This window comes from Salvelinus sp. IW2-2015, unplaced genomic scaffold (assembly GCF_002910315.2).
Source record: "Salvelinus sp. IW2-2015 unplaced genomic scaffold, ASM291031v2 Un_scaffold16444, whole genome shotgun sequence".
NCBI lineage: Eukaryota > Metazoa > Chordata > Actinopteri > Salmoniformes > Salmonidae > Salvelinus > Salvelinus sp. IW2-2015.
In genome coordinates, this window is record NW_019957589.1 from 83,502 (window position 1) to 105,829 (window position 22,328).

The 22,328-nt window shown below is 42.8% G+C and overlaps 1 protein-coding gene across 1 annotated transcript; it reads left to right on the plus strand.

Moving 5' to 3' along the window:
* The first annotated feature begins 7,385 nt into the window (after nucleotides 1-7,385).
* Nucleotides 7,386-21,956, plus strand: LOC112080705 (tumor necrosis factor ligand superfamily member 11-like). The gene is made up of 4 exons (XM_024146545.2): nucleotides 7,386-7,633; nucleotides 10,381-10,416; nucleotides 18,901-19,036; nucleotides 19,277-21,956. Exons 1-4 carry the CDS (start codon nucleotides 7,439-7,441, stop codon nucleotides 19,720-19,722), a joined length of 813 nt encoding a protein of 270 aa, XP_024002313.2. The 5' UTR covers nucleotides 7,386-7,438; the 3' UTR covers nucleotides 19,723-21,956.
* The last annotated feature ends 372 nt before the right edge of the window (nucleotides 21,957-22,328 follow it).

Sequence of the window (22,328 nt, forward strand, 5' to 3'; positions counted from 1 at the left end):
CTCTAACTCGGGACTGTGCTCCTAGTCGGGGACAGCTAATATACAGATAGCCACTATATGGCCATGGTAGAAAGGACAGATGGTGATATTGTCAGAACGATGAGCTAAGGTTAGAACAAGGTGTCAATGCTGGTTGGTGAGTTGTTCAATTGTATTAGTGGTTATAGAGGTAGGTGTTCATATGTCACTCAAAACATCTCCCTAATAGACCATACAAGAAACTAGTGGGTCTTATTATAACACAGATTTTTTTCTCTTGTTCTCTCTCCCTCCCTCTTTCTCTTTCCAGCTTCAGGCGCTGTCTCCCTGTGAAAGAGCGTTGGGTTCGGTCCGCCCACTCCCCTCTGGTAGAGACCAGAACAGCTCCATGGCAAAACACAGAGGAGTACCACACATACACACACACACCATACCTGAATAGCACCCAAACCTTTGCTTTGCCGCCGGCCACTGGTCAGGTTGCTGGGCTGGAGGAAATAGCTGAGGCACAGCAGAAAAGCCACAGCTAAACACAGGTTCTTCACAGTGTATTATTAAGCACCCCTGACGGAGAGAGAGAGCTAACAGGACATGGTGAACAGGACCACAGCTAGAGGCAGAGCCAGGGGTAGAACCACAGAGAAAGGCAGAGCCAGGGGTAGAACCACAGAGAGAGCAGAGCCAGGGTAGAGTCAGAGCAAGCAGAGCCAGGTAGAGTCACAGAGCAAGGCAGAGCCAGGGGTAGAGTCACAGAGCAAGGCAGAGCCAGGCGGTAGAGCCACAGAGAGAGACAGAGCCAGGGGTAGACCACAGAGAGAGGCAGAGCCAGGGGTTAGAGCCACAGAGAGAGGCAGAGCCAGGGGGTTATGAAGCAGAGAGAGGCAGAGCCAGGGGAAGCCACAGAGAGAGACAGAGCCGGGGTAGAGCCACAGAGAGCGGCAGACCGAGGGGTAGAATGCCACGAGGAGGCAATCCGGTAGAGCCAGAGAGAGCAGAGCAGGGTGAGCCACAAGAGAGAGGCAGAGCCAGGGGTAGAGGCACAGAGAGAGGCAGAGCCAGGTGGTAGAGGCACAGAGAGAGGCAGAGCCAGGAGGTAGGAGTCACAGAGAGGCAGAGCCAGGGTAGAGTCACAGAGGCAAGGCAGAGCCAGGGGTAGAGTCACAGAGCAAGCAGAGCCCAGGGCGTTAGAGCCACAGAGAGAGCAGAGCCAGGGTAGAGCCACAGAGAGAGCAGAGCCAGGGGTAGAGCCACAGAGAGAGGCAGAGCCAGGGGAGTAGTCAAGAGAGAGGCAGAGCCGGGGTATGAACCACAGAGAGAGGGCAGAGCCAGGGATAGAGTCACAAAGGAGAGCAGAGCCAGGGGTAGAGCTATAGTGAGATGCAGAGCCAGGGATAGAGTCCACAGAGAGCAGAGCCAGGGTAAAGTCCCAGAGAGAGCTCGCAAGTGCCAGAGGTTTTAGAGTAACAGAGAGAGATGAGAGCCAGGGATAGCAGTCACAGAGAGAGGCAGAGCCAGGAGTAGAGTCACAGAGAGGAGGGAAGCCAGGTGGTAGTCACAAGAGAGGCTGAGCCAGGATAGAGTCAACAGAGAGAGGCCAGGGCAGGGTGGTTAGAGGCAAGCAGCGGTGAGACAGAGAGAGCAGAGCAGGGGTAAGAGTACAGAGCAAGCCGGGAGAGCACAAGAGGCAGAGCCAGGGTAGATGTTCACAGAGAGAGGCAGAGCCAGGGATAGAGTCACAAAGAGAGGCAGAGCCAGGGGTAGAGCTATAGTGAGATGCAGAGCCAGGGATAGAGTCACAGAGAGGCAGAGCCAGGGGTAAAGTCCCAGAGAGAGGCAGTGCCAGAGGTAGAGTAACAGAGAGAGAGAGAGCCAGGGATAGAGTCACAGAGAGAGGCAGAGCCAGGAGTAGAGTCACAGAGAGAGGCAGAGCCAGGGGTAGTCACAGAGAGAGGCTGAGCCAGGGATAGAGTCACAGAGAGAGGCAGGGCCAGGGGTAGAGCCACAGAGAGAGGTAGAGTTATGAGAGAGGCAGAGACAGAGGTAGTCACAGAGAGAGGTAGAGTTATGAGAGTAGCAGAGCCAGAGGTAGAGTCACAGAGAGAGGTAGAGTTATGAGAGAGGCAGAGCCAGAGGTAGAGTCACAGAGAGAGGCAGAGCCATAGACACAGGGCCGCCAAGTTCAAGAGGTCATGAGGAAGGGAAGAGAGGAGGTTGTTGACTGAACTCTGATCCTGACCCTGTGTTTTCCTCTCCTATCAAGTGAGTGTAAGTAAATGTTTTCCAATGAGAGGCAAGTTTGCAAACCATGTTAAAAGAGGTCAGGGAGATCATTGAAGTAAGACGTGTTTCGCTCACCTCCAATGGTAGTGACCTTGGTGTCTGTCAGGAGATGGAGGTAGGTTTGTTATTAAGCATGTATTCTATAAGGCCAGCGAGACATCCATTGCATACAAATGAAATATAGTGCTAATACACATAACTGAAATCATGTGTGTGGTTTTGTGCAGTCAAAAAGAGTATTCAATGTTTCTAGCGCCAGGAGGTTTGCTGGTTTAGGGCTGAAGACCTAAGCCACGTTTCTCCCATGAACTCCACTGGCACCCAGAGATTCGCTTGGATTTCGCAAACTCACCGACCTACCCCCTCTCCGTTCCCCCTTTCTATTGTCACAGTGTCTGCCTAAAATAACATTTGTTTCAAAGAATGTTTTTTTTCTGCTGGGTTTTCAAATACTACGCTGTTGTTTCTTTTGCTGTCATCAGAAAACAGAGTAAAGTAGGAAGGTAATTCCAGTGTAATTATCCTGGCCTGAGTTGGATCACTGGGATGTTGATATTATATACAGTTTAGAGATCCTGTATTACTCACACTGAAAAAGCTGAGGCAGCAGAGAGGTACCAATTGCCCTAAGGGGACAGATTAAGATTTTATTGAATTGGACTGGATTGTAAAGTTTATTGGGTTTGGTAGTGACTTCAACAGCCCAATAGCATGCATGCTGCAAGTTCATACTTGCATGCTATTGATTATGCTCAGGGTTAGATTAGTTTAGGAGAATTTGGCAAATCTGACCATAACTCTATCCTCCTGATTCCTGCTTACGAGCAAAAACTCAAACAGGAAGTGGTCAGATGAAGCGGATGCTAAACTACAGGACTGTTTCGCTAGCACAGACAGGAATATGTTACTGGATTCATCCGATAACATTGAGGAGTTTACCACATCAGTCACCGGCTTCACTAATAAGTGCATTCGTCAACGAGAAACCATGGATTACAAAAAACATCCACACTGAGCTAAAGGCTAGAGCTGCCGCTTTAACGGAGCGGGGCACTAATCCGACCTCCGACGAGCCACCAAACACTCAAAATGTCAATACGGGACTAAGATCAAATTATACTACGCCGGCTCTGACGGGTACAAAGGGAAACCCAGCCGTGAGCTGCCCAGTGACGCAAGTCTACWAGAAGAGCTAAATGCCTTCTATGCTCGCTTCGAGGCAAGCAACACTGAACCATGCATTAGAACACCAGCTGTTCCGGACGACTGTGTGATCTRGCTCTCCGTAGCCAATGTTTATTTAATTTATTTAACTAGGCCTAGGAACAGTGGGTTAACTGCCTTGTTCAAGAGCAGAACGACTGATTTCTTTTCTTGTCAGCTCGGGGATTCAATCTACCAACCRTTCGGTTAKMGGCCCAACATTTTAATCACTAGACTACCTGCCGCCCCAGATGTGATTAAGATCTTTAAACAGGTTAACATTCACCATGACGGGTACTCAGAGCATGCACTGACCAGCTGGCAAATGTCTTCACTGACATTGTCAACCTCTCCCTGACCCAGTCTGTAATACCTACATGTTTCAAGCAGACCAACATAGAGCCTGTGCCCAAGAATGCTAAGGTAACCTCTCTAAATGACTACTGCACTGTATCACTCACATCTGTAGCCATTAAATGCTTTGAAAGGCTGGTTATGSCTCACATCAACACTATCATCCCAGACACCCTGGACCCACTCCAATTCGCATACTGCCCCAACAGATCCACAGATGACGCAATCTCTATTACACGAAACCCAAACCGGCTGTGTGCGTGCGCCATCGTGCGCCATCGTGCATAAATGTATTTTGTCCCCCCCACACCAAACGCGATCACGACACACAGGTTAAAATATCAAAACAAACTCTGAACCAATTACATTAATTTGGGGACAGGTCGAAAAGCATTAAACATTTATGGCAATTTAGCTAGCTTGCACTTGCTAGCTAATGTGTCTTATTTAGCTAGCTTGCTGTTGCTAGCTAATTTGTCCTGGGATATAAATATTTAGTTGTTATTTTACCTGAAATGCACAAGGTCCTCTACTCCGACAATTAATCCACACATAAAATGGTCAACCGAATCGTTTCTAGTCATCTCTCCTCCTTCCAGGCTTTTTCTTCGCTGGACTTTATATTGCGATTGGCAACTTTCATAAATTAGGTGCATTACCGCCACCGACCTCATTCGTCTTTCAGTCACCCACGTGGGTATAACCAATGAGGAGATGGCACGTGGGTACCTGCCTCTATAAACCAATAAGGAGATGGGAGAGGCAGGACTTGCAGCGCGATCTGCGTCACAAATAGAACTGACTTCTATTTTAGCCCTTGGCAACGCTTGGCACACGCAAACAGTGTGGGTGCGATAATTGAATAATATAGATTTCTAAATTTATTTTGCACCGCTCTGGCACGCGACGCAAGCGGTGTAGTCAAGGTATTACACTTAGTCCCCTCCTGTACCCCCTGTTCACCCACTACTGCATGGCCGCGCACGACTCCAACACCATCATTAAGTTTGCTGACGACATGACAGTGGTTGGCCTGATCAAGCCACAAGCCACAAGACTGCTAAATAGTTAAATAGTTACCCGGACTATCTGCTTTGAGCCTTTTTTCACTAACTCTTTTGACTCATCAAATACTACTGCTACTGTTTATTATCTATCCTGTTGCCTAGTCACTTTATCCATACCTATATAGTATGTACATATCTACCTCAATTACCTCGTACCCTTGCACATCGACTCGGTACTGGTACCTCGTATATATAGCCAAGTTATCATTACTCATTGTGTATTTATTTGTTATGTTATTATTTATTTCAAAATGTTTCTCTCTGCATTGTTGGGAAGGGCCCGTAAGTAAGCATATCACTGTTAATCTACACCTGTTATTTACAAGGCATGTGACTAATACAAATTGATTTGATTTGGTTTGGCTTAAAGGCATTGAGGATGGTCAGAATAAATACATTGATCACTTTCCTCTACACAGATGAGAAGTTGCTACTTTATAAAATCCCCTCAATTCAACAAGAGAGACCTTTATGAATGATAATCCACAGGCCCTTATTGGTGTTACCAAATGTACAGTAACATTACCTTCAGGAATGCCATGTAGGGTGTTTGTCTTTAGGAGACACCACTCATATGACTGATATATCATGTCACCCACCTCTAGGCATGGCCATGTGCCTGGGAACCCTATCTGTCTGTCAGATCAGAGGGGTGGGAAGCTCAGTCTGTCTGTCCATCGTTGTATACATGCTATGATACAGTGACAGATCCAATGTGTGTCAGTGTTTACATCCGATGAGGGGAAGACAATATGTGGGTGTTGAGGTTGAGGAGTTGCACGCACAGGTACACACACAAACAAACAGAGGAAGACACTCATATCCTGAGTTACAGAGAGAGGGTGAARCACAGAGATATTAGGGTTGGGAATGACTTCTCTAATGACCTTGTAATGTCATGACAGGTTTTTTTCTGGGTCAAAATGGGGCTTAGGTGGTGGGCGTGGGTGTGGTCGCTGGTGCAGTTGTCAAACACACAGTATTCATACCCCTTGACTTACTTCACATTTTATGTTACAGCCTGAATTGAAATGTATGAAAAAAAAATGTTCTCACCCATCTACTCACAATACTCCATAATGACAAGGTGAAAAGATGCTTTTAGAAACATTTTGCAAATGTATTGAAAATGAAATACAGAAATATCTAATTTACATAAGTATTACCACCCCTGAGTCAATACATGTTAAAATCACCTTTGGCAGTGATCACYGCTGTTAGTCTTTCTGGGTAAGTCTATAAGAGCTTTGCTCATCTGGATTGTACAATATTTYCACATTCTTATTTAAAATGTTCTTCAAGCGCTGTCAAGTTAGTTGTTGATCATTGCTAGACAGACATTGTCAAGTCTTGCCATAGATTTTCAAGCCAATTTAAGTCAAAACTGTCACTAGATCACTCAGGAACATTKAATTTTGTTGTGGTAAGCAACTCACGTATATATTTGACCTTGCGTTTCAGGTTATTGTCCTGCTGCAAGGTGAATTTGTCTACCTCCCAGTGTTTGTTGGAAATCAGACTGAACCAGGTTTTCCTCTAGGATTTTGCGGGTGCTTAGCTCTACTCTATTCCTTTTTAACCCCCKAAAAACTCCCAAGTCCTTGCCAATGACAAGCATATCCATAACCTGATGCAGATACCACCATGCTTCAAAATATGAAGAGTGGTACTCAGTGATGTGTTGTGTTGAATTTGCCCCAAACATTCCACTTTGACATGATGGGGTATTGTATGTAAGCCAGTGACACAAAATCAGGCACTGTACATGTTAGAGGCCCTCCCCCTCCTGTTGGCCCCAGAGACAAAAAAAGCACATTTCCTGCAATTCTACACACTTTGCCATGTGGCTGAGAGAAATGCTTACAGTATTAAAGTTATTTTCCTGCTATTCTACACATTTTGCTATGGGCTGAGAGAAAAATGTGCAGTTTTAAATCTAATTTCCTTAAATTCTACACATTTTTCCATGACTAAAACATAACAAAGTCAATGGGGGCCCCATGCCAGTCTCCCTGACTACATATCTTTATTTTGGTGATTATTGGTTCTCAAGTATAAGCTATACGTCCATCAGCTACATTTACTCTTCAAGGGAAATCTTTAGCATAAAAATGACTCCTATCATTATAAAACCTTCATAAAGTGGTTATAACTGCCATATCTCTTTTTTAATCTAGCAAATGTAACCTTGCCAATCATTCCATCACCGTCGAGGGGGAAGATGATCAGGTGTCTGCTCGTTTGGCTGGAGGGGGTTTGACGCGCGGCAACTGCTGTGTGTTATAAAGAGCCCGGTCTAGATGAACCTGTCCTGTACCACAGTTATGGTTCTGTGTATGTTTGTGTGTATGCACGACGTTGTCTTTAACGGTAGCACACACACACATACACACACACTAGACTAAAGATATCTTTCGTCTGATTGGCTGTCTCTCTACAGAGGGAGCCGCTAGTCTTCTGCCCACCCACTGTTTATAGCTCTCCTCTGTCAGAAGTTCAGAACTTCCTTCCTTCCAGTGAGAGTAGTCTATACATCCAGAGCACCACGACTCACCATGGCAGCTAATGATTACCGAGGCTACCTGAGGAACCACGCCGACATGGAGGGCGCTCAGTCCCGCTACCACCCGTCCCATGGCTCGGAACCCAAATATAGACCGTTTATATTCGTTACTCTGGCTGTTATGGGATTGCTGCAGATTGCATCGAGTGTGGCGATCTTGTTACATTTGACAGGTTATCTCCAAGAGGTAAGAAACACTTTCAAGACGCACAACGGGTGATAACATAACTATGCGACACACTTGCGAGTTGCGACATGTGCACAGGTGCGCGTCAGCATTATATCTTGAACTTGCGGATGGCTACATTAAATTCGACTTTAAAGAAACAGCCTGACAATAGGGTAAAACAATCTGCAAAAATTGTTGCGCAGTTTTGAAATTGTAATTGACTCACATTAAGTTTAAAATTGAGAGTGAAAAGTGGGCTACATTAAACAGTTGTCTTGTTTGCATTGCATTGGAATAGCCAAACCTATAGCCTTTTGCTGTTTCAAGCGCACATGGTTGAATATCATTCAAGCCTGCAGGTTTGCGGATACAGTTTGGGCTCGCAACTTCTTGAGGAACTTGCGGCTGAAGTGCGCGAGCACTTTCCTTTTGAACAATCTCTGCTCTCGAGACCCAGTGGCGGTAATTCTGTGAATTTGTCCCCAATAGTAAAACCAGCTGTCAGCACTCTGAAATAGCACATCTCTCTACTGATGAGATTGTCTGCACAGATTATAAGGAGTTAAGTTATATCAGCAAGACAGTATTTTCCATGTCACAGACCTTATCAAAGCAATCTCCCGTTTTTACAAAGAAACATCTCAATAGTGAGTGTTGCCAAATGGGGATAGTGTAGCCTATATAAAGATGTCATTCAAGTAATCTTGTTTGTAAAATACATCTGTTTTTACTTAAGCAGGAATGTTTACTCTGTTATTTACAGTTTTCTGTCGGGAATGAGAATAAACAAATGTTTCTTATAGTGTACGACGTAGTTGGGGTAGTTGGTTTTAGAAACCATCCAATAATCTCTACTGAAGATGTTTTCAAATTAAAAACCAAATTCAAACATGCTTTATTGGCATMACATAATTACACATTGGTATTGCCAAAGAAAAAAAACACAATATGAATATTTACCAGTTCTATTTGAGCTCCAGGTCTTCTCCAGTCAAGCCATTGAGCCCTCAGCACAGAGAGAGACAGAATAACATGTCAGTGATATTTATGTGCTTCAGTGCCAGTCAGGTAGCTAACCTGTCATGTACCACTATCACCCTGCACAATCAGTCTTGTATAAGACGGCATTAACATTATTTCTGGGTTGTTATTATTGCTTTATGGTGGTTTCTAGAGTTGAATGATAGTCATGTTTCAACAAGCCAAACAACAAGAAAACATTTCAGTTCCATCATGATGCTCCATCAGTCTTCACACGTAGGCCTAATGAAGCCCAGAATGGTGTGTGTGTGTGGAGAGAGCCTGCTGCAGAATGATGTCAATGTTGGTTGACCAATCTTTTGGCATAAACACAGTGGTGTGTGTCGGGAGCTTGTTAACTCCTGGAGAAGAGCCCAAGTAGGAAAGAGAGAGAGGGGTGTTGGGTGAGAGAAAGAGAGGGAAAGGGAGGAGAGTGATGAGAATATATAGCTAGATAGAGAGAGAGAAGGAGAGGAAAGAGAACAGGAGACGGGCAGAAAAAGAGAGGGAGAGAGATGGTAGTAAAAACGTTATACATTTACATGTCGGGATATTATTTTTGACGATGTATCGTTTTGACAATATCGCATTTTTATTTTTGTGCTAGTTGGCTATACCTGCACAAAAACTCCAGTATTTTTTGTTCATAGCTTGTTCTCCATCTTCTTTTTAAATAGGGAGCCAATTTGTTTTCACCAACTGTTATTTCCATGACTGAACAAAACTTGTTTTCTCATGGCTCTCTTGTCTTTCTGCAGCAGACAATATGTGAGTGATATGTTTGGAACATCGAATCGCAATAAAATCACAGTATTGAATCACAATACATTCACGCTTCGAACACACTGACAGCGTCATTGCATTTTGGTACACCAGAATTACATTCATTTCCAATGGAACGCTGCAACAATGAGTTGCAGAGGCAGTTGCAGTGCGTTCGGTGTGGTACATACGTTGGATTTATCAAAATGTGTCAAACTGTATGATTAGACAGCTTGACAGAAATGGTAGCAAAGTGAATGTTGAACTTTTGTTGCACACATATACAGATGATGCTGCTTACTATTTTGCGCAAAGACACTATCGGTTGTTTGAAGCGTTAGAATTGTAATACATATCCTATCGGCACCTAAGTATCGTGATAATATCATTATCGTGATGTCCCTGGTTCAGGTGGTAGAGKATGGTGCTTGCAACGCCAGGGTTGTGGGTTTGATTCCCACGGGGGACCAGTACGAAAAAGTATGAACATTTATGCAAGTCGTTCTGGTCCCCCGAGCTTTTGCTAAATGACTTAAATGTAAAAATGAGAGATGGCTATTAGAGTTGTATTTGGCACAAGGACCAGATGCACTGCTCCCCCTGTCTGAACATCTGTAGGAGTTACTGTATCTGATGGGGGAGTAGGAGGCAGCACAGCACCGTGCCTCAGGATCTGAGAGACCAGAATGTACAGGACATCTGGTTCTAGATGGGGGTATGCGGATGGGAATGGGTATGGGTATGGGTATGGGGAATGATTGAAGAGGCCTGGTGCAGACCTGAACAGAGAACTGGCACCTCTAACCTAGGGATACACTGCTTGCCAAGCAGTCACTAAAAGTCAGAGTAGGTCTTCCAGGTTTCAGTCAGTGAATTGTGACAAGCTTGAGGCTACCTGTCAACAAACTGTGTCTGTTTTCTTATAAATTAGGGGGATTGTTAGGTAATATGTGTCTTCCTAACGCCCGTGTTTCTGCTTCCAGGTCGATCTCTCCTCAGCAACGCAGCAGCCAATGGAGGTGAGTCGACCCGTCTGATCATAATAACCAACCCTCTCATTGGTCCACATTAGAGGGTTTTTACTGTAATGTTGTCCGGTACTTCCTGGTAAGGTACAATTAATAGGGCTATGTTTGTCATTAAAGCTCAGAGATTGTTGGGTTACAATTTATTTTACAATTTTATATCAGATGTTATTTAGTTACACTATTTGGTATGTAATCAAAAGATAATTGCCCTTTCGAAAGTAAATCAGATTACAGTATTTTATCAGATTACAGTATCTACAGGATGTAAATTCCGAAGCTGTTTTCTTTTTGGCTTCATTCACTGATTCTTTGACACGAAACAGCCTTGTCCTGTGTGTGAGTTAGCCTATGGCAATCCTATTTGGCCAAACCAGAATATCAATAGCTGGGGAAACTATTGGGAAACCACCATGGTGTGTATGTTCAGCAATTGTATTTCACCAAGTGAACAAGGTGTTACTATAACAGATTACACCTGGTAAGCATTTCCTCCTCCTATAACTTGCATCCATGAGTGAACAGTATTATCAGCATGGGGTGTACAGTAGGTAAATGGTGAGACATTTATATTATAACCAAAACAAGGTTACCCATTCTCAAATTTGCGCTTAGTCTTGCTGTTCCCATGGTTCTGTTTTTGTGCCTACCACAGCAAATGTACACCCTAAGCCAAAACCAGCTTCAAACCCTAACCCCAGTGTGGTCAGAAGCCTGTAGAGGTCAAGCCATCCTCACAGTCCCTACCCACTGATCAGGGGTCAGACATGTTTCATCTCCCAATAAAGCGAGGATTGGGGGGTAGGCCTAGTCAGATTTGCCTGTAGTTTACTGTATTGTACATGCGGCACCAATCAAGTGATGTCATGGTTTGGCGGCAGTGATTGCTAAGTGTCCTGCATAACCTTCACTCATTAATGACAATGGCATAACGTACATATGTGTTCAGAGTAATCTTCGCTCATCAGTAACAGTGGCGTAGAACGGTGGTCGCGGCGGAATGCACCATTGTTGAGGTCTGACATGGGTTTTCTGTAAATCCTTTTTGGAACATTCCACCATCTTGCTGGCACAGGTTTCCCCCAGCAACAGCAGAATCTTTTCAGGAATTAAAACAACACAGAAAGAAAGGAATCCGCTCTGCTTTGCTTAGCTGTGTTTAGTTTCCCATAATGTATTTTGAATTTGCCCTTGTTGCCCCAGAGGAGGCTTAGACAAACCACCCACTCTGCTCTGCTGTCTCTGCTCTGCCTTGGACTGAGGAGGCCTCTGTGTCATCAGGCTGACATCTCAGACTGGGATGGTTCCCATGTTGTAGTCTCAGCCCTGCTCCAGCCTCCAGGCTGCAGAGTGAACCCTGCTCTAGGCTTTATGAGGTGTGAGGCTGAAAGGTTTATTTGGCTCCCTGTGTGTTATCATTGTGTGTGTATGTGTGTGGGTGCGTGCGTTGTGATAGTCTTCCCAGGGACCAGTGTTACTTCGCTGACAAATGAGTGGGTTTGTTAAAGAGCAGGTATTATTAAGAGCTGTCACGTCTCATGTTTGCCTTTGTTAAGTGCTCTTTGATCCAGACATATTAGACCTACAGTGGGCTGGCTGCATTGGACCTGTGGTCAGCGTGATGGCAGGAGGGTCAGAGAGCACAGAACACTCAGAGCTCAATGGGTTGGAACTGATGACTCATGGCTGTAGTCTATTGCACAGTGGACAGTGGACCGAACTGGGTGAAAGGTGATACAATAGAATAATACAGTGCATCACTGGAGTGGATAACTACAGTCCTGTAGTAAACAGTTACTACCCCAGCCTGAGCCTCTGCTCTGTAGATCTCCAGCGAAAGTAATCTTCTCTTCCTGGTAAGGAGGTATGAGGTGGTCGAGTGTCTCACCACAAATCAAAGCTAAATGCCAAATTGTTGGGCCAGGGGGGAGTTAGTTCGTGATTTCTCCATAGCCTTGGCCAGACTTGTTTACCCTGTCTAATTCTAAACCACTTTTCTATAAACATGTTTACACAGCAAATTGTTTTTGGAAGAGAGACTATACTGATCTTGGACTGAACATGGTACAAGTCCGTCAGCTCCTGTTTTGGGAGTAAATATACAAGACTTAATATTAGTGTTATGCAGGTGCACCAATGTTGCTGCAAACCACCGTGATGATCATTCCAGGGCAGTAGTCTGTTTTATTTTAAATGTTCTGTGCCATTCCTATTCACAGGTGTTGTGTGTCCATTTGTGGTTTTCAGGTAATTTAAGAACAATCTTCAACAGTGTTCAAGTCAACACTTCGCTTTTGTTTCTGGTATTTAATTGTATTTATTGGCTCGAGGTAGAGCGGAGATGAGATTTCAGGCATACCAGGGCTGATCAAAATGTGGGAAATTATACTGAAATTATAAAACAAGTTGAAACATCTACAGGATGTCTCTGTTCTGGAAGTAAGTGTCTCTAGCAGACAGACAGTAGGTCTTCACACGGAACCTGTTCAGTGAGGCAGGCAGGCAGGCTGTTTACTTGCATAGAGACTGTGTTTTTCTCTATGTGCTGTGTCTTGTCTATGTACTGTAGCTCTGACTGGGGATACACATGTCATCGCACCACTCCAGGGGTGAATCTAATCAGAGTTAGAAGTGGTGCCAGAACTGTGAAAGGAACATCCATCTGAAAGGTGACATTACCCAGCAGCCCTAGGGTCCCAGAACCAGACCACAATTTCTGGTGCTGCTCACAACTCAGAGCTCCAGGCTTAGATGTTCACTAGGCAGAACTAATGGGAGAAGTGTGTGGGAAACACACACATGCACGCCTGTACACACACAGCATAAGCTATAATTAAAATAGACAATGAAATAAGCATTGGTTGAAATATGTGGCGCTAGCAACTGCTTAGAAAGTATTATGATTGGGCTAATGATAAATCACTTCGAGATAGAGGTTTGCGGTCACTAGAGCCCTCATTCTCAGCTCGAACCTGACAGCCGGCCAGGCCTCAAATTCCGTGAATTGATTCGGACTGGGCTGGGCGGGTTTTGGGCTTGCCGTGCTGTATTAAGAAAAMAAAAAACTGTCTGAGCACCTTTTAGCCTACTACAGCTCTCTCTCAGCTGCAGACACTAGCGGTGCCAGGATTCCAATATTGGCTGGGCCAGAGAAAATTGTGGCCATGATTAAACTTATTTTTCTGATGATTTAAATATTTCAATTTAGCGATACGAATAGGCTGGAGTGCACTCGGGAGAATGATGATCCATGAGACCACGACAGGCAGCGCATCTCAGTATCAGGAGAATCCAATGCATCTGTTAACGCCGATTCAGTGCCTTCAGAAAGTATTGATACACTTATTACACATTTTGTGTTACAGCCTGAATTTAAAATGTATTAAACTGAGATTTTGTGTCACTGGCCTACCCACAATACCCCATAATTTAAAAGTGGAATTATGTTTTCAGAATTTAAAAAAAATGTATTCAAAATGAAACACTGAAATATCTTTATAGTCAATAAGTATTCAACCCGTTTGTTATTGCAATCCTAAATACGTTCAGGAGTAGAAATGTGCTTAAAAAGTCACATAATAAGTTGCATGGACTCACTCTGTGTGCAATAATAGTGTTTAACATGATTTTTTAATGACTACCTCATCTCTGTACTCCACAAATACAATTAAGAACAGGAGAGTTTTCCAATGCCTCGCAAAGAAGGGCACCTATTGGTAGATGGGTAAAAAAGAAAAAAAAAGCAGACATTGAATATCTCTTTGAACATTGTGAAGTTATTAATTACACTTTGGATGGTGTATCAATACACCCAGTCACTACAAAGATACAGGCGCCCTTCCTAACTCAGTTGTCGGCGAGGAAGGAAACCCGCTCAGGGATTTCACCATGAGGCCAATGGTGACTTTAAAATAGTTACATTGTTCTTCAAGATGTGTTTAAAACTATCTGGCCTTAATGGCCATGTACTCTTATAATCTCCACCCGGCACAGCCAGAAGAAGACTGACCACCCCTCTGAGCCTGGTTCCTCTCTACGTTTCTTCCTACTGTAGGTTCCTGCCTTTCTAGGGAGTTTTTCCTAGCCACTGTGCTTCTACATCTGCATTGCTTGCTGTTTGGGGTTTTAGGCTGGGTTTCTGTATAGCACTGTGGCATCTGCTGATGTAAAAAAGCCTTCATAAATACATTTGATTGAGTCTCATTGATTAATGGCTGTGATGAGAGAAAACTGAGGATGGATCAACAACATTGTAGTTACTCTACATTACTAACCTAAATGACAGAGTCAAAAGAAGGAAGCCTGTACAGAATACAAATATTCCAAAACATGCATCCTGTTTGCAATAAAGCACTGAAATAAAACTGTAAAAAATGTGGCAAAGAAAAGTACTTTATGTCCTGAATACAAAGCATTATGTTTGGGGCAAATCCAACACAACACATCACTGAGTACTACTCTTCATATTTTCAAGCATGGTGGTGGCTGCATCATGTTATGGGTATGCTTGTCGTCTGCAAGGACAAGGGAGTTAATAGAGCTAAGCACAGGCACACTCCCAGAGGAAAACCTGGTTCAGTCTGCTTTCCTACAGACAGTGAAAGACAAATTCAATAACCTAAAACATAAGGCCAAATATACACTGGAGTTGCTTACCAAGATGACATTGAATGTTCCTGAGTGGCCTAGTTACAGTTTTGACTTAAATCGGCTTGGAAATCTATGGCAAGACCTGAAAATGGCTGTCTAGCAATGATCAACACCAACTTGACAGAGCTTGGTGAATAAAATAATAAATAATGTGCTAATATTGTACAATCCAGATGAGCAAAACTCTTGAGACTTACCCAGAAAGACTCACTGCTGTAATCGCTGCCAAAGGTGATTCTAACATGTATAGACTCAGGGGGTGTCAATACTTATGTAAATTAGATATTTCTGTATTTCGTTTTTCAATACATTTGCCCAAAAATATTTTCACTTTGTCATTATGGGGTATTGTGTGTAGATGTTTGGGCTAAAAATCTATTTAATGCATTTTGTATTCAGGTTGTAACACAACAACATGTGGAATAAGTCAGGGGGTACCCCCTAGACTTCCCTGCTAATGTGCCTTGCTGGACCTAGTAAACTATCAAAAGTAGACCCATAACTGATCCAAAGGTTTTCTTCATAAAACATGCATTCAAAACACAGGGCATTTAAACATTTATTTTTGGCAGAACATCTTATTTATTTATTGTTTCATTATTCAAGGCTCCCTTTCTTATATATATATATATATATATWTTTTTTTTTATATATTTTTTTCCTTATCTTATTTCAAAATAAAAATGCTTTATTTTATTGAAAGGCATGAATGACTTTTGTATGCTGTGTAATGACAAACAAATTATTATAATAATTTGTTATATTGAAGTAGGCTGATACATTAAGGCAGATAAAACAGGATGTACTCTCATAGCTTGATTGTGGATAAATTATATAAGGCTACTACGTGAGTCAAGTGGAAAACAATACACTTGATTTAGGCTACATTATGGCATGCTATATGTTTCTGATCAGTGCTAGATGGGAAAATGAGCTAGCACCTCCATTTGCCCAGCCAGAGATCAATTATCCAAAAATACTGTGGCGTTTACAGGTTTCCCAATCTTATAACTTTACTAGCTTAAATAACAAATGGACAGAGAGGGAAATACGGTTAATGCCAACAGGCATTTGAATGTTACAATGCACGGAGTAACGGGGAACTGCACAAAACAACAAACCTAGCATGAACTAGCAAGCCATAAATCACAGTCCAGCGGGAGGTATCTCCCCAGAGAAATAATCACGAGAGCGAGAAAATGGGTCTCTCCCCACTATTTATATCCCCACAAACCAATGTGCAGCTCCCCCTTCTTCTATTACCATAACAAACCCATCAACAATGAACATGACTGTTGCTGCCAGCCTGGGGCAGGGTCTGCCCACCTTACCTCCTGAGGGTCGCTAAAATACAGACAGAGATTCACTGAAAAAAAATCACATTGATTGATTATCAGACAAGTCACAGGCTTTTGGTCGGGAGTCGGACAGGGTACTACACGAGTAAAGAGCAAATTCCACTTGTTAAGCTACATAACATGCTATACTTTTTGGGGGGTCAGCTAATATATGAGCAAACTAAAAAACTTAGCTAACGTTAACATTTTCCCAGCCTAATTGTTACCAAATATCCAAATGGAGATTCAGTGAAAACAAAAATCTGACATTGATTGATTAATTAATCAAGACGAGTTCCCTACTCTTGTCTCAAAGCAGCGAGTTGGCGCTGTCCCAATTAAGTCGGTGCTGAAATGTGTATTTGTAATTATTAAGGATTCCTATTAGCTGCTGCCAAGGCACCAGCTACTCTTCCTGGGGTCCAACAACATTAAGGCAGTTAAATATAATTTAAAACATTACATGACATTACATTTCATAACACTTTACCCAATACATTTAGTGTGTTCCTTCAGGCCACTACTCCACTATCATATATTTACCATACAACATCCATGTGTACATGTGTGTAGAGTACATGTCTTATCACGTGTATGTGTGTCTGTGCCTGTGTGTCTCTTCACAGTCCCCGCTGTTCCATAAGTTGTATTTTTATCTGGTTTTTAAATTTGATTCTACTGTTACCTGATGTGGAATAGAGTTCCATGGTCATGGCTCTATGTAGTACTGTGCCCCCCCCCCCCGTAGTCTGTTCTTGATTCTGGGATTGTGAAGAGACCTTTGGTGGCATGACTTGTGGAGTGTGCACGGGTGTCTGAGCTGTGTGCTTGTGGGGTGTGCACGGGTGTCTGAGCTGTGTGCTAGTAGTTTAAACAGACACTTTGGTGCATTCAGCATGTCAACACTTCTTACAAAAACAAGTAATGATGAAGTCAATCTCTTCCATTCTGAGCCATGAGATTTACATGCATWTTATTAATGTTAGCTCTCTGTGTACATTTAAGGGCCAGCCGTGCTGCCCTGTTCTGAGACAATTGTAATTTTCCGAGGTCCCTCTTTGTGGCACCTGACCACATGACTGAACAGTAGTCCAGGTGCGACAAAACTAGGGCCTGTAGGACCTTCCTTGTTGATAGTGTTAAAAAGGAAGAGCAGCACTTTATTATGGACAGACTTCTCCCCATCTTAGCTACTGTTGTATCAACATGTTTTGACCATGACAATTTACAATCCAGGTTTACTCCAAGCAGTTTAGTCACCTCAACTTGCTCAAGTTCCACATTATTTATTACAAGATTTAGTTGAGGTTTAGGGTTTAGTGAATGATTTCTCCCAAATACAATGCTTTTAGGTTTTTAAATATTTAGTACTAACTTATTCCTTGCCACCCATTCTGAAACTAACTGCAGCTCTTTATTTTAGTGTTGCAGTGATTTCACTTGCTGTAGTAGCTGACGTGTATAGTGTTGAGCTATCCGCAAACATAGACACACTGGCTTTACTCAGGCCAGTGGCATGTCATTAGTAAATATTCAATAAAGTAAGGGGCCTAGACAGCTGCCCTGGGGAATTCCTGAATCTACCTGTATTATGTTAGAGAGGCTTCCATTACTCTCTGTGTTCTGTTAGACAGGTAACTCTATCCACAAAATAGCAGGGGATGTAAAGCCATAACACAAGTTTTTCCATCAGCAGACTATGATCAATAATGTATATAGCCACACTGAAGTCTAACAAAACAGCTCCCACAATATTTTTATCATAAATTTCTCTCAGCCAATCATCAGTCATTTGTGTAAGTGCCATGCTTGTTGAATGTCCTTTCCTATAAGTTATTTGAAAGTCTGTTGTCAATTTGTTTACAGTAAAATAGCATTGTATCTGGTCAAACACAATTTTTTCCAAAGGTTTACTAAGGGTTGGTAACAGGCTGATTGGTTGGCTATTTGAGCCAGTAAAGGGAGCTTTACTATTCTTGGGTAGCGGAATTAACTTTGCTTCCCTCCAGGCCTGAGGGAACACACTTTCTAGTAGGCTTAGATTGAAGATATGGCAAATAGGAGTGGTAATAATGATCATCTAGGTCAGGATTTCCCAAACTCTATTTCTTTTAAATGAGTATAGGCTAATTGTTGGATATGACTTTGGGAGTTTCAGTATGAGCAAGAATTTGATACATTCATTCAATTGCATTAGCCTACTTTATTCCAATATTCTCATCATTCAGTTCATTTAAGGTGAGTTTTCCTCTCAAAATGTTGGATTATTGTGTGCTTATTGACATTTACTACATTGATTGATAGGACTAGGAAAATAAGCATTTTACTGCACCCGCCATAACACCTGCTAAACTTTGTAATCAACCAATAAAATTGTATTTTATTGATGGCTGTTTTCTCATCTCCTCACTCCGCTGCCGCCTTCTCACAGTTCCACTCTGCTCTGACATGCATTGTAGCGTCCCGTTGATGACCCTTTCCATTTCCGCAGGACGTGCAGACGGAACCCATCATGTTCGATGCCCTGAAGGACCCGAGGAAAGGCAGACAACGCTGCAAGAACCAGGGGAGGGAGGCGCTTCCATCAGCTCATCTACCAATCAGAGCAACTATAGACTATGTGAAGAGTAAGTCCATAGCCACAGCTTACAGCTAGAACTAGCCTACTGCAACCATTACTAGTATACAGTACAATGGTGAAAATATAATTCTGACAACCTCTATCTGTTTGACAGATTTGACTAATAACATAATCATTGAAGTTTTGACTGACTTATTGATTGACTGATTGTATTACTGATTAGTTGATCAACTGACTGATTGACTCATTAATTTATTGATTGGCTGTTGTATTTGTATTGTTCCAGAAGGGGAGCTGAGAGCAGCTATGATCCATTGGGACGAGGCGCAGGGCCACCTGAAGAAGATGCGTTACCATGACGGCCGTCTCCTGGTGGATGAGTCAGGCCTGTACTCCGTCTACGCCAAGACCTGTTTCCGCTACTACGACCTGGGACCTGAGACAGAGCCTGGCGATGCCACGCCCCAGGCCGTGGACGTGAACAACGCCCAGCTCATCCAGTACATCTCGCACGAGAAACACACGTCCCTGCCCAGCAAGTCTGTGGTGCTGATGAAGACAGGCAGCACCATGCGCTGGAATAACTCCCAGTATAACATGTACTGTGCCCAGCAGGGCAGGGGGGTGATGCTACAGCAAGGGGATGGACTGTTTGTTAATGTGTCCAATGCCTGGATGCTGGATCCTGAACCAGAGGGGACGTACTTTGGGGCGATCAAGATAGGGAACTGAAACCGCGTACAGAGGAGGAGGAGGATGTGCTACTGAACGTTCTATAGACGTAACTGCCAAAGAACCACTGAGAGAGAGACAGAGCACTTGTTGTATGTAACATTACTGAATTTGTATTTGATGTGTTTTAGTTTTTATTGAAAGGAATGGCCTATGTTGCTCTTCACCAGATAGAGAATTAGGATATGCAGTAATTTAAGTGAGGTGATATGGATACCTTCGTTCACTCACTAGGCCTCAACAAAACCCATATGCCGTTCACACAGACTTAACCTGTTCCTTAAGGTCCAAAACTGCACAGGATGCTTTAAACATTTTATAAAGTTGATAGTTATCAACCATTTTAGATTGTTGATGTTTCTCATTCCAGGGAGCACTTTTGAAAAATGTTGTTACGATGTGTTTTTAAAGTATAGCAGTGTGGATCCTATCTTCTGTTTATCAGCCGACACAAAGTCATTCCTCATCGCTAGTCTGGCCCCTCATAGTTTACAAAACATTGTCATCGTCCTGAACAGAAGCACAGCTGGGGTATTTTGTTTATAACTGAGGAGAGTTTCCACCAGTGAACTCTTTGGTACACTCTTAGAAAAAAGGGTTCCAAAAGGGTTCTTCGTCTGTCCCCATAGGAGAACACTTTTTGGTTCCAGGTAAGGGTTCTATATGGAACTCAAAAAGGTTCTACCTGAAACCAACAGGGTTCTACCTTGAATCAAAAAGGGTTCTTCAAAGGGTTCTCCAATGGGGACAGCCAAAGAACACTTTTAGGTTCTAGATAGCACCTTATATTTTTGGAGAGAAAACATTTCTCCCCAATTTCGTGACATCCAATTGGTAGTTACGATCTTTTCTCATCGCTGCAACTCCCCAACGGGCTCGGAAGAGGTAAAGATCGAGTCATACATCCTCTGAAACATGACCCGTCAAGCCGTGCTTTTTCTTAACACCTGCTTGCTTAACCCAGAAGCCAGCTGCACCAATGTGTTGGAGTAAACACTGTTCAACTGACGACAGAAGTCAGCTTGCAGGTGCCTGACCTGCCACAAAGAGTCACTAGAGCGAAATGAGCGAAGGAAAGCCCCCCGGCCAAACCCTCCCCTAACCCGGACGATGCTGGGCTAATTGTCCGTTGCCCTATGGGACTCCCGGTCATGGCCGGCTGTGACACAGCCTGGGATCGAACTCCAGGCTGTAGTGACGCCTCAGCACTGCGATGCAGTGCCTTAGACCACAGCAGCACCTTTTTTCTTCTAAGAGTGTACCATAAGTGTAGTGTAGCCATTAGCCAATGATGCTCCTCTGTCTTTCTTTGGTAAGGATGAACTCAAGTTTAGAGGTTGAGGAGGAGGTTATTCAGTAGTTAACACAGTATTACTGCCCATTCAGGCCCAGGCAACATTTAACATTACATAGACATTATTTAAGGGAATAACAACAGCTGTGTAAGAACAATGATAAATACTGTATCAATCACTATTGATTTTTGTTTTCCAAGGAAATACAGAAAATTTAGTATAGAAGTACTCCATAACTGCATCTACTTAGTTTAACCAGGAGAGACCTGCTGCAATCATCCCATTAACTGAGGGGAACATGGTTGTGGTTTGGGTCAAGTCTTTTTTCTTATTTTGATTCGTTTTCCCCCAAATTACACAGTATTGAACTCTTTTGTCCAGTTTTTGGTGGTTTATACAAGTAATGATTATCAAAACACACAAACAACTTATGTAAAGATGCATACTGAAGATAGCTGGCCTGTCTTACCATAGGGGAGGAGAGCAGAGATTCCTGTCTTTATGAAACTAGCGGATCCAAATTGACTTTGGTCCACCTTTTAACTTATAGTTCCTTTTTTAATTTGACTCTTTGAGGTAAATGAGAATATGCACTAAATGTATTTATTTATTAGCTATAACAATGCAGATAGGGACCATTGCTTAAATGACCCGTCTGCTGTAAAATTTTGTTTATTTGATGTCTGTATTACAGTAGGAAGTACTTRGTTTATTAGTAGATGCGCTTTTATTGTCCAAACACAGGGGCTCAATGTTAAATTCTGTATTATTATTTTTTTATTATGACAATTCTGTGTGCACTTGCCTAGCCGAAGCAGAATATACTGTCCATCATAAGACCGTAGCAAACTTAAGTTTAAATCTTGTACATTCTTTTTTTTATTTGATGTTTATTTATGTCAATTTAACTAATAAAATCATTACTTTTATATATAGGTTTGACGTTTGTTAAACATTTTTTTATCATGAATGCATAACGCATACTATGAATTGTGGATAATGTGTCACATCATCCTTTACAGACTTGAACAGAACGTTTTTAAAATTTGTTAACCAAACCATAGCTCCAGCACCAGCTCCAGCACCACGTCTTTACCCTACAGCTATTGTCATGTGGTTAGCGCTGAGCAATTAACCGAAATGCCGGTTATTTTTCAGTTTTAATCAGATAATTGACTGACTGTTCAAATATTGGAATTCCATTTTGTTCAGTTTTTTTCCCTGTGAGCTCTATTGACCAGGCACATTTAGCTGCAGTTTCTCTAGAGATAAATCAGATCATGCCCGAACTGTGCAGTGTAGTAGGGATTA

What these genes read in the sequence shown, in the direction of transcription:
- LOC112080705 (XM_024146545.2), top strand. Translation starts at nt 7,439, where the DNA reads ATGGCAGCTAATGATTACCGAGGCTACCTGAGGAACCACGCCGACATG. An exon ending in CAACGCAGCAGCCAATGGAG is followed by an intron (nt 10,417 to 18,900) that starts GTGAGTCGACCC and finishes CCATTTCCGCAG; the next exon opens with GACGTGCAGACGGAACCCAT. An exon ending in AACTATAGACTATGTGAAGA is followed by an intron (nt 19,037 to 19,276) that starts GTAAGTCCATAG and finishes GTATTGTTCCAG; the next exon opens with AAGGGGAGCTGAGAGCAGCT.